Source organism: Salmo salar, chromosome 17, assembly GCF_965601325.2.
Source record: "Salmo salar chromosome 17, fSalSal1, whole genome shotgun sequence".
Taxonomy (NCBI): domain Eukaryota; kingdom Metazoa; phylum Chordata; class Actinopteri; order Salmoniformes; family Salmonidae; genus Salmo; species Salmo salar.
In genome coordinates, this window is record NC_138307.1 from 4,751,369 (window position 1) to 4,768,342 (window position 16,974).

Here is a 16,974-nt window from a genome sequence, read left to right on the forward strand (position 1 = left end):
ACCAGCATCCTTGTGGAACGCTTTCAACACCTTGTACAGTCCATGCCCTGATGAATTGAGGCTGTTCTGAGGGCAAAAGGGGGTTCAACTCAATATTAGGAAGGTGTTCCTAATGTTTTGTACAAAGTCTGTTTATACACAGGCCACCCAATTGTTTTTTCCCCCACTAATTGGTCTTTTGACTATCAAATCAGCTCTATTGCCAATAATTGGGCTGCCTGTATAAATGCAGCCAAACACTATCTTTGATAACAAGATGGAATGTAGTTCTGGGTTCAGTGTTGATGGGCTTTGAATGCCCTCTTGTGGTCTCCACATGTCTTGCATACACAGGATCACCCTGCATGCGTCTTTCAATCACGATGGATAGTGGCTCATTCATAGAAATTATCGCTTGTATGTCCCACTTAAAAAAACATGAAAATGAATGATGACACATTCAGACAAGAGTAATCAATTTAATTGGAAATGATCTCTTAGGTTCCAGTGCCACCATCAGAACCTCCCTGCTTTCCAACGAGTACTGTCAGGGCCTGATCAGGAGAATGTCACGTTCAGATAGGAATGTATGGTGTAGAACAGATATGGTTGTCATTCAGAATTGTACTGTATAGAGCTGACAATTCCCTATTCTATCTGCAACACTCGGAACGTTTCACATTATTGAATACACTCCGGGTGTGTCGTGACGAGTCACTCCAGGTGGTTGCCGAAGCTGTCGCCCCTTGGGATCGGTTGAGGCTCCACTTCTTGTCTGGAGAAAGAGTGGCTGGGAAAGCGAGTGGCCTCGGAGAAGCCTGGCACAGGCAGGACAGGGCCTGCAGCAATACATTATTTTGGTTAGCACAGTGATTATTTTGTGTGTTCTATACTTTGTCAACTGAAGCAGATTTGCTTTAGCCTGGTCCCTAGATCTGTTTGTGCCAACTGACCAAAGGAGATAAAGACTGCAATAACAGATCTGGGAATAGGCTAGGTTTGCTTACCCCTGTTCCCAAATGGTTGCACGTTCAACTGCTGCCTCTTCCTCGTGAAGTTCTGTTGAAAGAGAATCTGGATTTAGTTATTTTTCTGTATGGCTTTGTTTATACCTGGTGCTAACATGGATCCTTTGTCCTGATTTTGCCCACATTTCAAGAAATGTCTACACATAGCCCGCGTTAACATATGTAGCTTAAGAAACAAGGTTCATGAAATTAATAACTTGCTAGTAACAGATGATTCATATTCTGACTCTCTGAAACTCAGACAATACATTTGAGGCTTCCCTGTGGCTCAGTTGGTAGAGCATGGTGTTTGCAACGCCAGCATGGTGTGTGCAACGCCAGGGTTGTGGGTTCGATTCCCACAGGGGGCCAGTACAAATAAATAAATAAATGCATGAAATGTATGCATTCACTACTGTAAGTCGCTCTGGATAAGAGCATCTGCTAAATGACTAAAAATGTAAATGTATACAGGGGTAGCAATACAAGGTTATAACAAAAAATGACATGCCAGTGTTGCTGTTTATATTCAGAACCACATTCCTGTACAGATTTGAGAGGATCTCATGTTAAATACTGTTGAAGTAATATGGCTATAGCTTCATCTGCCTCACCTAAAGCCCATTCTGGTGGGAAGCTGCTATAGACCACCCAGTGCTAACAGTCAGTATCTGGATAACATGTGAAATGCTTGATAATGTATGTGATAAACAGAGGTATATTTTCTGGGTGAATATTGACTGGCTTTCATCAAGCTGCACACTCAAGAAAAAGCTGCAACCTGGTTATCAGTCAACCTACAAGGGTAGTTACAAACAGCACAGGAATGAAATTATCAACATGTATTGATCACATATATTTACTAATGCTGCAGAAGTGTGCTTGAAAGCAGTATCCAGATCATCGGATGTAGTGATCCCAATATAGTAGCCATATCTAGGAAAACCAAAGTTCCAAAGGCTGGGAATAATATAGTGTATAAGAGGTCATAGAATAAGTTTTGTAGTGATTCCTGTTAATGTAAAGAATATTTGTCTGTGGTGTGTAATGAGGAGCAAGTGTTGCACTTGACACATTTATGGAATTGCTTATCCCAGTTACTAATAAGCATGCACCCATTAAGAAAATGACTAAAAACTTAAATCCATGGGGACTGATGAGGACTTGAAAAATGGTACGGTTGAGAGGGATGAGGCAAAAGGAATGGCTGCACAACCAATTAGCAGACATACTGCAAATTGAGAAATCATGTGACTAAACTGAATAAAAACAACAATCTACACTATGAAACAAAGCTAAAATGACAAAGAATGATAGTAAAAAGCTTTGGAGCACCAATGAAATTGTGAAAAAATGCAAACTCAGCTCCATTCATTGAATCAGATGACTCATTCATCACAAAACCGACTGATATTGCCAACAACTTTATTTTTTCATTGGCAAGATGACACTACATACACAGTGTATCTGACCAAATTATGAAAGACAAGAATTGTAATTTTTAAGTCTGTAAAGTGAGTGTGGAAGAGGTGAAAAAAATTGTTGCCCATCAATAACAAGACACCGTGGTCTGACAACTTGGATGGAAAATTACTAAGGATAATAGCGGACGATATTGCCACTGATTTGCCATATGTTCAATTTAAGCCTACTAGAAAGTGTGTGCCCTCAGGCCTGGAGGGAAGTCATTCTGCTACCTAAGAATAGTAAAGCCCCCTTTACTGGCTCAAATCGCCGACCAATCAGCCTGTTACCAACCCTTAGTAAAGTTTAGAAAAATATTGTGTTTGACCAGATACAAATGACAGCACGCTATTAGGGAAGGACATTAAACAAGCACAGCACTTATAAAAATATTGTGGGGTCTATTTTATTAGACTTCAGTGTGCCTTTTAACATTATCGATCATAGTCTGCTGCTGGAAAAACATATGTGTTATGTACACCCCCTGCTATATTGTGGATAAAGAGTTACCTGTAACAGAACAGAGAGGGTGACTCTTTAATGGACACCTCTCTAACATAATCCAGGTAGAATCAGGAATTCCCCAGGGCGGCTGTCTAGGCCCCTTACTTTTTTCAATCTTTACTAACCACATGCCAAAAGCCAGTGTGTATGTGGATGACAACACTATACACATCAGCTACTGAAATGACTGCAACACTTAACATAAAGCTGCAGTTAGTTTCAGAACGGGTGTCAAGGAATAAATTAGTCCTAAATATTTCAAAAACTAAAAGCATTGTATTTGGGGCAAATCATTCACTAAACCTCAACTAAATCTTGTAATACATGTGGAAATTGAGCAAGTTGAGGTGACTAAACTGCTTGGAGTACCCTGGATTGTAAACTGTTATGGTCAAAACATATTGATACAACAGTAGCTAAGATGGGGAGAAGTCTGTCCATAATAAAGCGCTACTCTACCTTAACAGCACTATCAACAAGTCAGGTCCTACAGGCTCTAGTTTTGTCGCACCTGGACTACTGTTCAGTCGTGTGATCAGGTGCCACAAAGAGGTACTTAGGAAAATTGAAATTGGCTCAGAACAGGGCAGCATAGCTGGCCCTTGGATGTACACAGAGAGAAAACATGAATAATATGCATGTCAATCTCTCCTGGCCAAAGTGGAGGAGAGATTGACTTCATCACTACTTCTATTTGTGAGCGGTATTGACATGTTGAAAGCACCAAGCTGTTTGTTTAAACGACTAGCACACAGCTCTGACACCCATGCATACCCCACAAGACATGCCACCAAATGTCTCTTCAGAACAGACTATGGGAGGTGCACAGTACTACATGGAACTCTATTCCACATCAGGTAACTGACGGAAGCAGTAGAAACAGATTTAAATAACAAAAATACAACTTATGGAACAGCGGGGACTGTATTGTAATGTTTAATATGTATAACTGCCTTAATTTTGCCAGACCCCAGGAAGAGTAGCTGCTGCCTTGGCAGCAGCTAATGGGGATCCATAAATACAAATATATGCTATTAAAACGTCTTATCCGTCTACTGTGTCTGCATTGTGACCAGATATCCTGGTCCCTTTATGCTAACTATTTCACAGCTATTCTTAAAAATTGATATAATTGTAAGACATGTAATTAGTCAATGGTGGCACCTGTCAATGATTTTAGAGGGTGGAATAATGACTTAAATGGTTTCTCTGTCAAGTTCTGTCTACACTTGTAAGATATCCAGACACAATGCGTGTGACTACCTCTGGAGGTAGGCAGGATGATCTAATCAATCAGATCACAATGTGTCTTGATTGTCTACACCTGTCAAAAAATGTGGACAAGATCAGGGCAAATAACTCAAGTTAGAACCAGGTATAAACGGTTGATGATCAATCCCAAACGGAACCTTAGCCTCTAATGTCCATCTGAAAGGATTGGATAGATATCAGATAAATGGTATTAACTAAACCTTACCCTCTGATAGGCTAGGTGGAATTGTTGTCATATCACTTGTACCTATCAAATCCTTAAAGATCTACACGAGTGCCTTTAGGCCCTAAAAGGGGTTGATTTTGGGATTGGGCATCAGTTAGGGCGTTTTTACACTTGGTCCCTTTCAGCAAATCTTTGGGAACTCAGTCCGGTTTGCTTAAATTGTTGTGCAGTGTGAATGCTTCAAAGGAACTCAGACCCCGCGAAACAAACCGAACTGAGACCACCTCGAGAGGTGGTTAACTTTCTTTGTGAACTGGAAGCTCTCCAGGTTGACATATCATTATTTCCACACCAAGCACTATAAGCTTCTGCAAAACAGTTTCCCCTGCCATAGCCCCTCACTTTAGTGCCACAAACTAAAAAAATATTATGTGCAGGTTTGGTGGTACAATTGAGTATAACATTTTCAATTAAAGCATTAAGAATTTGTTCTTAACTGACTTGCCTAGTTAAATAAAGGTTAAATAAAAAAACAATTTATCTGCAGTTATTGTTCTGCCATTAGCCTGTTACCAGTAATTTTTACATTTTGATTATAATTAGTATGTCTTATTTTGTAACTAAATGCAAACTACATTATTAGCTTCCAAAATGTATGTAGGGACACCCCTAGCTGTCTGATAACAGGTTCGGATGGTATGGCTTGTATTTACCCACAGTGCATTGAGTAAATGTTGGAGGGAAAAAATCTTGGTTATTTTCTAAGCATAGCAATTTGAATGCAAAGAGGACTCAGACCACAAAAAAGTTGAAGTGAACTGGTAAGAGAGCTGAGACCTCATTCAAATCCAAGGGCAGTGTGAATACAAGTTACTTTTCTTTAAAGAAGAGTGAGATTAGTTATTTTAAAGAGGAAATCATGTGAAAACACCCTTATAGTCTCTTCATCAATTGGGCATCCCCCCCTCTCTGTCCTTCCCTCTCTCACCTCTTCACTACTGGACTCGGAGCTGGAGCTGTCCTGACCACAGTTCAGGGACACAACCTGAGTGAACTCTGCAGTGACGCGAACACGTGCGGTGCAGGAGGCGGCAGGCTGGGAGACAGGGAACAAGGGAGGAAAGGAGGATTAGTGGCAGTTAAGAGAGAAGAAAATGGGCATACAATAAAGCACCTTGATCAGTATGCTAGTACAGTATGAATGCACAATGAAGGCTTCTCTATCTTCAGCGGTTTATAACAGGCACCAGTCCTGTTGGAATGTTCAGGGCAGACAAACTAATTTGGTGACATTCTGTTCTCCCCTGTCTGTCACAGCAAACACAGCATCCCATGCCAAAATCAACAGTGTGTGGAGTCTGTCAACAGTAGAGAATGTCCTAAAAACCATCAGTATATAGATGAACCCCACAAACCCTTTAGTGGACTATCACAGTAATCTATGTCCAGGAACAAACACAAACAATTTGCTCATATTGTCATCCGGTACTGATGTAAAATACAGCTACTGCAGTTTATGTAGGTATTTTTCCTGTTCATCTGGTCCTAGATTTAGAAAATATTACATTTGTGGGTCAAGAAAATAATTTGCTAAAGAGATGTGGACATGTATTTATCAGTCCCAATCCTTTGTCAGCTGCGTATTGGGGAGGAATTATTTATTGCACTGTGTCGGTGTATTTCAGTCTCAAAGTAGTGTACAGAGTAGAGTGCTGATCAGGTCCTCCCTGTCCATAGTGTATTTTTATTAATTATGATCTAAAAGGGAAAACTGATCCTAGATCATCACCCTTACTCTGAAATGCTTGATACATACAGCCCCTGATCTATTTCTTGCACTGATTTCATAGGCAGCCCAATTCTGATATTTTTTTCACTAATTGGTCTTTTGACAAATCAGAACTTTTCTTTGGCCAATAATCGAGGATCGGGTCTCACCACAAAGAAGCCCACTCTGAAAGCACATCTCTGTGGGTCTTCTCCAGAGCTCTTCAGACAGTCGGTCTCCTTGATCCCAAAGTTCATTATCAGGTCATAAGTGTTCAATCCCAAAGGAACAACCTGGAAGAGAAGATACATTAAGATCTATGTGATGACGTGTATGCACAAAACAACAACAAAAAAAGTCATGTAACGACCCCTACCTAGGTATGCTGCTACTATCTTCCCCAAGTGAGCTGAGGTTAGCAAGTTTGATTTGCAACATTGTTGTCAGAATTGAGATGGTGCCTGTGAGGCCATTCAGGGAGAAGTCTACACGTGAGGGAACTGGTAGGCTAGATAGACTTGTTAATGTATACGGAACAAAAATATAAACGCAAAATGCAACATTTTACTGAGTTACAGTAGGGGCAGCAGGTAGCCTAATGGTTAGAGTGTTGGGCCAGTAACCAAAAGGTTGCTAGATCGAATCCCCAAGTTGACAAGGTAAAAATCTGTCATTCTGCCCCTGAACAAGGCAGTTAACCCACTGTTCATAGGCCGTCATTGTAAATAAGAATTTAACTAGTTAAATAAAGGTTACAAAATAAAGGCAATTGAAATACATTAGGCCCTAATCTATGGATTTCAATTGACTGAGAATAGAGATATGCATATGTTGGTCTTGAATACCTTTTTTTTTTTTAAGTAGGGGTGTGGATCAGAAAAGCAGTCAGTATCTGATGTGACCACATTTTGCCTCATGCAGCGCGACACATCTCCTTCGCATAGTGTTGATCAGGCTGTTGATTGTGGCCTATGGAACGTTGTCCCACTCCTCTTCAATGGCTGTGTGAAGTTGCTGGATATTGGCAGGAACAGGAACAGGCTGTTGTACACGGCGATCCAGAGCATCCCAAACATGCTCAATGGGTTACATGTCTGCTGAGTATGCAGGGCATGGAAGAACTGGGACATTTTCAGCTTCCAGGAATTGTGTACAGATCCTTGTGACATGTGGTTGTGCATTATCATGCTGAAACATGAAGTGATGAATGGCACAATAATGGGCCTCTGGATCTCGTCACGGTATCTCTGTGCATTCATCGATAAAATGCAATTGTGTTCATTGTCCATAGCTTATGCCTGCCCACACCACAACCACACCGCCACTATGGGGCACTCTGTTCACAACGTTGACATCAGCAAACCACTCGCACACACGACGCCATACACATGGTCCGCGGTTGTGAGGCCTCTTGGACGTACTGCCAAATTCTGTAAAATTATATTGGAGGCGGCTTATGAACATTCAATTATCTGGCAACAGCTCTGGTGGACATTCCTGCAGTCAGCATGCAGATTGCGCACTCTCAAAACTTGAGACATCTGTGACATTGTGTTGTGTGACAAAACGGCACATTTTAGAATAGCCTTTTATTGTCCCCAGCACAAGGTGAACCTGTGTATTGCTCATGCTGTTTAATCAGCTTCTTGATATGCCACACCTGTCAGGTAGATGGATTATCTTGGCAAAGGAGAAATTCTCACTAACAGAGATGTAGAGAAATAAGCTTTTTGTGCGTATGGAAAATGGAAAAACATGTGTTTATATATTTTTGTTCCTTGTAGTACTTTCCTATAGTAGGGGCTATATTCCATCTGTAAAGCTGAAACATTGCAGATTCTGCGATAGAAATGTCAAGATAATTTACGATTGAGCCGACATATGCAGCCTTTACCACTAAAGCGGGAACATTGCCTTTAAATTTCAATCACCCTGTAAAGCTGAACTTCCGCAATGTGTATTGAATAGAGCCCTAAGAGCATACATTGTCTTCAGAAAGCATTCACACCCCTTAATCTTTACCACATTATGTTGAGTTACAGCCTGAATTTAAAATGGATTCATTTGAGATTTTGTGTCACGGCCATACACACAATACCCCATAATGTCAAAGTGGAATAATGTAAAAAAAAATAATAATAATAATAAAAATACAAAAATTAAAAAAGATTGCAAATGAAAATCTAATGTTTTTTGAATGACTACCTCATCTCTGTACCCCACACATTATCTGTAAGGTCCCTCAGTCCAGCAGTGAATTTCAACCACAAAGACCAGGGACATTTTCCAATGCCTCGCAAAGAAGAGCAACCGATTGGTAGATGGGTAAAAGAAAATAAGAAACAGACATTGAATATCCCTTTGAGCATGGTGAAGTTATTCATTACACTGTGGGTGGTGTATCAATACACCCAGTCACTAAAGATACAGGCGTCCTTCTTAACTCAGTTGCTGTATTTAATATTCAATACTTTTGCAAACATTTTTAAAAACATGTTTTCACTTTGTCATCAGGTGGTGTTGTGTAGATGGTTGAGAAAATAAGAATATTTAATCAATTTTGAACTCAAGCTGTAACACAACAAAAATGTTGTTACAGCTTGAATTCAAAATGGATTTTATCACATTTAATGTGAAATAAATGGAGGGGTATAAATACATTTTGAAGGCACTGTAAATGTAGCCATTCCACTATGAGGTCAGGGGTGAGAAGACACTTACCCTTTTGATAGAGCCACGGGAGACTCGGTATAGACGAAGGCCAGCGTACAGATTGTTGACTTGGGTCATGGTCACGACGAGAGCCTTGTCTGCCGTGGACGCCAACTCTGACTGGTACAGGGGCAAGCCTGCAGAGGTCAAAGGTAAAAGAGGAGACTGAGCACTCATACAGTACATTTCACATCAGTGGTATTCGGGAGGTAATAATGTCCTGGGTCCCTCATCAGCATTGTGAATTAATGTTTTCATTTTTATTATTATTACAGTGGGGGAAAAAAGTATTTGATCCCCTGCTGATTTTGTACGTTTGGCCACTTACAAAGAAATTATCAGTCTATCATTTTAATGGTAGGTTTATTTGAACAGTGAGAGACAGAATAACAACAAAAAAATCCAGAAAAACACATGCCAAAAATGTTATAAATGGATTTGCATTTTAATGAGGGAAATAAGTATTTGACCCCTCTGCAAAACATGACTTAGTACTTGGTGGCAAAACCCTTGTTGGCAATCAGAGGTCAGACGTTTCTTGTAGTTGGCCACCAGGTTTGCAAACATCTCAGGAGGGATTTTGCCCAACTCCTCTTTGCAGATCTTCTCCAAGTCATTAAGGTTTCGAGGCTGACGTTTGGCAACTCGAACCTTCAGCTCCCTCCACAGATTTTCTATGGGATTAAGGTCTGGAGACTGGCTAGGCCACTCCAGGACCTTAATGTGCTTCTTCTTGAGCCACTCCTTTGTTGCCTTGGTCGTGTGTTTTGGGTCACTGTCATGCTGGAATACCCATCCACGACCCATTTTCAATGCCCTGGCTGAGGGAAGGATGTTCTCACCCAAGATTTGAAGGTTCCTGGGCCCCGTCCATCGTCCCTTTGATGCGGTGAAGTTGTCCTGTCCCCTTAGCAGAAAAATACCCCCAAAGCATAATGCTTCCACCTCCATGTTTGACGGTGGAGATGGTGTTCTTGGAGTCATAGGCAGCATTCCTCCTCCTCCAAACACGGCGAGTTGAGTCGATGTCAAAGAGCTCCATTTTGGTCTCATCTGACCACAACACTTTCACCAGTTGTCCTCTGAGTCATTGATGTTCATTGGCAAACTTCAGATGGGCATGTATATGTATTCTTGAGCAGGGGGACCTTGCGGGCGCTGCAGGATTTCAGTCCTTCACGGCGTAGTGTGTTACCAATTGTTTTCTTGGTGACTAGGGTCCCAGCTGCCTTGAGATCATTGACAAGATCCTCCCGTGTAGTTCTGGGCTTATTCCTCACCGTTCTCATGATCATTGCAACTCCACGAGGTGAGATCTTGCATGGAGCCCCAGGCCGAGGGATATTGACAGTTCTTTTGTGTTTCTTCCATTTGCGAATAATCGCACCAAATGTTGTCACCTTCTCACCAAGCTGCTTGGCGATGGTCTTGTAGCCCATTCCAGCCTTGTGTAGGTCTACAATCTTGTCCCTGACATCCTTGGAGAGCTCTTTGGTCTTGGCCATGGTGGAGAGTTTGGAATCTGATTGATTGATTGCTTCTGTGGACAGGTGTCTTTTTTACAGGTAACAAGCTGCGGTTAGGAGCACTCCCTTTAAGAGTGTGCTCCTAAATCTCAGCTCGTTACCTGTATAAAAGACACCTGGGAGCCAGAAATCTTTCTGATTGAGAGGGGGTCAAATACTTATTTCCCTCATTAAAATGTCAATCAATTTATAACATTTTTGACATGCGTTTTTCTGGATATTTCTCTCACTGTTCAAATAAACCTACCATTAAAATTATAGACTGATCCTTTCTTTGTCAGTGGGCAAACGTACAAAATCAGCAGGGGATCAAATACTTTTTTCCCCCCACTGTATGTATTATTAATGATTAACATAATACCTTGAACTGGGTCATGTTCATTAGGGCTCATTGTAGCAAAATGTTTTGCAACAGAAAACGAAAATAAATATGTCTTATTCCTCCCCATTTTACTCGTTTTCTTCAGTTTTGTGCCCAATAAACACGACCCTGGCTTCACTTCCTGACTGGACGCAAATGACAAATCAATTGGACTGAGACATGTGTAGAAGCACCATCAGAACCAGCTGCAAAATTGAGTTCTACACCTGAAAGGATTGTATTTCACTTACCTGAGCAGCACAAAGACTGCAGCAAGGCCACCATGAGAACACCACACCACTTCATCTTCTGTCTAGCATAAGAACAAAGCACCTCGATGATCAACTCCCCCATTCCTTAAATACAGTAGGATCAGACTCTACCCTGCCCTCTCCCTCCTGTCCCCTCCTCCTTGCCACAGCACTGACTGACCTTAGTTCTTTGGGTTTATTTCAATGCTAACAGTATTGACCTACAGGCTGAAATCTCATTACTTTGAAGTGGTCTTCTTCCTGGAACTAAACTTGCCACATGTTCATTTACCTTTCAGTAATTTAGCAGACGCACGTACAATCTTACAAATCAGTGCAAACAACTACATATCACAATAATTGCAAGTAAAACCTTCAGAATAGCCGCCATAAGCGAAGGCAGTGCTAGCAAAAACAGACAAGTTTGCTTGCAAGAAGCAGACCGGTACAACAGTTGTTTTCTGATTGTCCTATTCATGCTTTTACATGGTGAAAATAGGGCAAAATGTCCTTTTCCAGGGAATCATTCAAGCTGAAACACTGACTGTCATCCACATGTTTATTGTGCTCAAATGCTTGTTGATCATTTATCATTGCACTAAAGATCACAAAAAAATGTATTTTATAAATGTTTTAATCTAAAGAAAACATATACTTCCTACTTAGGATACAAAACGGTATTTCTAGTTATTTTAAATGTTAAGTAACAATATAATTATTACAGCAGTCATCATCAGGATCGTGAAGTTAGTCTCTACAGGATCGCCCCCTATCCTCTCTCTCAATGATGTCAGAGATCAGAGTTTGGTCATCATCAAAAAGTCAGTCAGACACTGCTGGCATTCCAGGTTGTCTTTTTTGTAGTCACACTACACAAGAGATCAGATCTCACAATGCCTAGAGAAGTGTTTCACATCCCACGAACCACATTAATACTGTATGTAGCCTAGCGGTTAGGAGCGTTGGGCAGTAACTGAGACATCGCTGGTTCAAATCCTGAGCCAACTAGGTGAAAAATATGTCGATGTGCCCGTGAGCAAGGCAATTGTTCCTGGGTCGCCGTCAATAATGGCTGATCCTTGACTAAGTGGGATATGAAAAATAAACCATTTCCAATTCACACAGGCACATGTAAACACCCATCTTATTTGAACAATCTTCTGAGATTTGTAGTTTGACTGCAAAAAGACAACCTGGAATGCCATCAAAATCACAGCTGTGTCCAGTCCTCGCTAGACATGCACTAATCTAGTCTACCAGCCGGCTCTCTGTATGCGTTAACAATCTAGACTGGCAACTTGAAGGTTAGACGAACACTAAAAATGTTATGCCTCAAGTACAAATGCATTGGGAAAAAATGGAATGGGTCTAGAAAACATAAATACTAAACATATAGTAAGACCCTCTAGAAAGAGTGTGGACACCTGGACTGACATGTCAATAAATACATCTCTAGTTTAAGTCGACATATTTCTTGTGCACTTTAACACAAACGGTATCCTATGTCAACTAAATTAATGGCTAGTATGCCAAAATGTGCCAAGGCAGTACAAGCATGAGTTTTAGTCCCTCAACCACACACCACACACACACACACACATCCATGAGCCTGTGACACACACATACACTTCCACCCACAGACACTCCCCCACCCATACCCCTCATCGCTCCAGTGTCCACATGACAGGCTCCATGGTGGCCAGGAAGCAGGCCTCAAACTCCTGGTCGGAGAAGCAGGTGACCGAGAGGCGGGCATTGCGTTGGATCTCCAGGCGGGCCGAGGGTGACAGGGTCAGGATCCGCTCAATGGCGTCTGCATAGCCATCCTCATCCTCGGCCAGGAAGCCCGTCTCGCCGCCCTCATAGGGCACCACAATGTCCAGCCTGGGGCCTCCAGACCTGTGGGCCAGGATGACGGTCCCAGCCGCCATGCACTCCACCACCCCTGAGAACAGAGGAGAACAGAGGGTACAGGGTAAGTGCTGGCTGTAAAGTTAGGTAGACACATTACTGGACGTATAATTGCATTACCTAAGACTGCATTTATATTGAACATTGAAAGATGAAAGTAGACAAGCTTTTTAGTATCCACAGCCACCTGGCTAGCAACCTAGCCATTTTGAGAAACTTGCTATGTGCAGTAAAAATCCCTGTATGCATTCATCTTTCATTTATAAAGACGAGGATGTTAGCAATCAAACAAGGTCTTTGCATTGGTGACTAACAAAAGCATATTGTAACAGAACAATGTACTACAATTTCAGAATGGGCTGTTGAATAGAGTGTATGAGGACTCCATTCAGTACAGGATTATACAGCACTAAAAGTTGCGTATGTAGAGAGAAAATGAGCGCTATGCATTGGAATAATAGTCACTCCAGGTGTTTTTAATAATATAAATATAATGACAGCAGTATAGAATCATAGTAATTCTATTTCTGTTTTTACCTATCCTGAAGTGTTCGTTCCACATGGTGTGCAGTCCCACCATAGCTTCCCCCAACTCCCTCTTCAGCTGCACACAAACAGCACGTTGAGTTTAAACTCCACCCTGTCCGCCACGCCCAGCTCCGGGCACAGCCCTCTCAGCATCAACACCCTATCCTCATCCTCTTGGTTCCGGCATCCACCAATCAGCACCAACCTCAGCGACTCCCTTCCTCCCGGCCACGCAACTAGCCCCGTCTCTTTCTTCTGCAGCACTTTCCGGAAGGCGCGAATCTGAAGCCGATGGCACTTCCGGTCCGAGTCCTCGTCCAATGGGAGCTGGAGGAAGGCGTGGGTGTCTCAGGGCAGGTAGACTAAGCAGGTGCGGTTGTTCGCTCGCCACAGGGTCAGGATGTGGTTCAGGGTCCAGCTGGAGTTGACCATGACTACGTCGCTGCAGGAGCCGGCCAGACCTTAGAGCAGCGCCAACAGGCAGTATTAGACAACCTTGACCGCTCTCAGGAACAGGTTGTTGGAGATGTAGTCTGCGTTGTTGAACCTAGAAACATAGGGCGCGGTTGGTTGGGGAATGGTAAAAGATAACATGATAGGATCAGGTGAGGTGAAAGGAAGCATGCACAACAAGAGGAAGTCATGCATTGATGTCAATGATAACGTGGACCTAAGTTACAACATGAACACTGATTGATATAGGATTGATGACATTTATAACAACGACAGCAGTGCAAAGTGTTAGTTAGTGCTTGTAAGTCTCCAGAGAATTCCCAAATCCCATATTCACCTTAGCCTGATTTGATCCTGATCTTAGCCTAGTCGAGATCTGTAGGTGACTTTTCAGCCAACTTCTCTGACTAACATGGTCATGCCTTGTAGTCAGAGTGTGACATTGACAATAATAGGCAGAGAGGCATTGACTAAAGCACATTCAGATATGGACCTGGCTATATTCCCCTAGTTAGACTGTGTCTCGGAGGCCGGGGGTCTGTAGTGGGAAACAGGGTTCTGAGACGATTACCTACCTGGGGTTCCTCTCGCGCACCACCGACAGCATGTCTGTGCTGATGGTGGGGTAGCGCACGTAGCTAGCCACGTGACAACCCCCTAGGTATTTAAACACAGGCAGAGTGAAGGCGTAACCCATGGAGTCGATGTAGACATCTGGGACAAACTCCGTAAGGGCTTCCCAACCAAGGAAGATTGAGCCTACACTCTGACCAATCAGAGTGAAGTGGGGGAAGAGGCTGGCCTCAACCAATAGGCGGTGTTTGAGGAAGACAAACTGGACGGGTCGAGGTAAAAGGATGTTGAAGCACCGCCAGGCGCCATCAAGAATCTGCTGATCCGTCACACCCTGGTCACCATGAAGTTGACATCTTGGTACCTGGGACATGGAGAAGACCATATCTATTATTGCATACAGTAGCAAACCCTTTTGCAATGGATAACGTTTTGCAACAAAAACAATAGTTTATTGGACAAGTTCAGGTAGTCCCTCCCAGTTGGTAGTACTTCCCTGCCATGTGGGTCTATTTGCATCCATTTGGTTCCTAGTGAATATGACCCAGGTGGGTGAATTAATGTGGAAGACTGGGAGATGTTCATTAGGGCCCATAACAGAAAATGTTACGCAAAGGGGAAACTAAAATGGGCGTTCCAATCCGTTTTCTTCTCTTTGGTGCCTAATGAACACGGCAACGAATTACTGTTGGATATGGGTTTTTTCATACTGTGTCAACATTCTAATCAACATAATGCTTGACAAATGGGTAGCAAGCTGAGATTCGGTAGATAAACCACCAAAGTAACTTCTTCATGCTGAATGCACTGAGCAATCTGTAGTAAGATCCTATGGCTAGGAGTATTATAATTAAGCAATAAGGCCCGAAGGGTGTGGTATATGGCCAGAGCCATATATGAGCTATAGCAGCTCTATTCATGACATTTCTACCTGCAACGTTACTACTGAACAAGGCCCAGGAACCCTGTCAAACGGATTATCTATACTACAAGCTAGCTTTCGAAAAACCTTCTCTGTACGTAGGGGTTTTCAGCGGTTATATTCGCCCACCATTGGCTCCATGGGAACTACAATACCGACGCTGTGTTTTAACATTAAAAACGTAAACGATCATGGCTTTCGAAACATATGCGGACATACCCAATTGAGGATAGGTATATTTCTCCCGGACGATCGTTGTGGCTTGCGGCACGGTTATGGAAACATAAGGAACGTATCTTTCATATCAGAGAAATAATTTTCAATAAAGAAAATGGTTAAATTACTACACATCTTGATAGTGTTAGGGTTCCCACACGGCCATCTCTCTATGCTACGTTGCCTGAAGACAGGCTGAAGAAATAGGCGGCCATCTGGTTGTCACTTACCACAAAGTCAAAATTGGCTATTGTAAAAATTCATGAAAATAAAAATGTGCTTTTTGTTCTTAATTAGGGTTAGGCATAAGGTTAGGTTTAGAAGATACATTGTAGAAATAGGCAGGGTTTATGACTCCACTAGTGATGACCTGGCTACCTGTGCTAATTAGGTAGCTATCTTTAGCATGCTCTGAACACCTGTGTGTTAGCGTAACTGGGTAATGGGTGTAGTTATTCATCAACTGGAGGCACACACAGCTTATGGGTGTGTAAAACTATTACAGTAACTGTATTTTTCGATGACATGAAAGATAAGGGGTGGCATATCAGCCTGTTTCAAATGATTGACGTTTATAAACGTTAAGACAGCCAAAAACCGTGCGTGGACGAAGCTAGGCGCTGGAAACCCTACGCCACACACAATAAGCGTCTGAGAGCTTCTTACATTCCATGAGCAACAAGACACGACTTAAGAAAAATGACACGAGTCGACATTGATAAACATAGGCTATGAATTACTTGTGATAAAAATAATAGCTGGCTGTAACGTAGGTGTTGTGCTGCTGTTGACAGCGGAGTTAGCTATAATGGCTAGCTAACGTTAGCTGACTAAAACAATCAGTCGCACGTTTTGTCTAGTTAGCTGGGCTAATATCTAACATCTTTTGACAAAGATGTACATAAAACACAAAATTCCAACCTGATTAGATCACACAAACATTGAGCATGTTGATCATGGACAGACATCTAAACACAACCTCTAAACTGGAAGTGTTTGTGCTACAAATTCACTATTGGTTTTTATTTTAGGATAGCGCCTACGTTCTTATTATACCACAGCGAGCGCATAACGCCACCTGGTGTAGTCAGTGATGTGTATAAAATGATCTTGGCACTCCTCAATTGTACCAAATATTTTCGAAGCTATAGAAAGTAATTTATTAATGTCTACATTCGTTTTTGAAACGTTTATTACAGACACCCTAATTTTTTTTTCTTTTTTTTTCTTCACCTTTATTTAACCAGGTAGGCAAGTTGAGAACAAGTTCTCATTTACAACTGCGACCTGGCCAAGATAAAGCAAAGCAGTTCGACAACATACAACAACACAGAGTTACACATGGAGCAAAACAAATATAC

General features: G+C 42.0%; 1 protein-coding gene and 1 pseudogene across 2 annotated transcripts; both read right to left on the reverse strand.

Moving 5' to 3' along the window:
• Positions 1–442: 442 nt before the first annotated feature.
• Positions 443–11,071, reverse strand: spp2 (secreted phosphoprotein 2). The gene is made up of 6 exons (NM_001123551.1): positions 11,011–11,071; positions 8,882–9,009; positions 6,331–6,453; positions 5,381–5,488; positions 987–1,038; positions 443–818 (listed from the first exon to the last, which is right to left on the reverse strand). The coding sequence occupies exons 1-6, from the start codon at positions 11,063–11,065 to the stop codon at positions 694–696; spliced, it is 591 nt and encodes a 196-aa protein (NP_001117023.1). The 5' UTR covers positions 11,066–11,071; the 3' UTR covers positions 443–693.
• A 484-nt stretch (positions 11,072–11,555) lies between these two features.
• Positions 11,556–14,978, reverse strand: LOC106575141 (GDP-Man:Man(3)GlcNAc(2)-PP-Dol alpha-1,2-mannosyltransferase-like; annotated as a pseudogene). The gene is made up of 4 exons (XR_014381270.1): positions 14,968–14,978; positions 14,478–14,839; positions 13,459–13,996; positions 11,556–12,955 (listed from the first exon to the last, which is right to left on the reverse strand). The product of XR_014381270.1 is annotated as a GDP-Man:Man(3)GlcNAc(2)-PP-Dol alpha-1,2-mannosyltransferase-like (transcript).
• Positions 14,979–16,974: the final 1,996 nt, after the last annotated feature.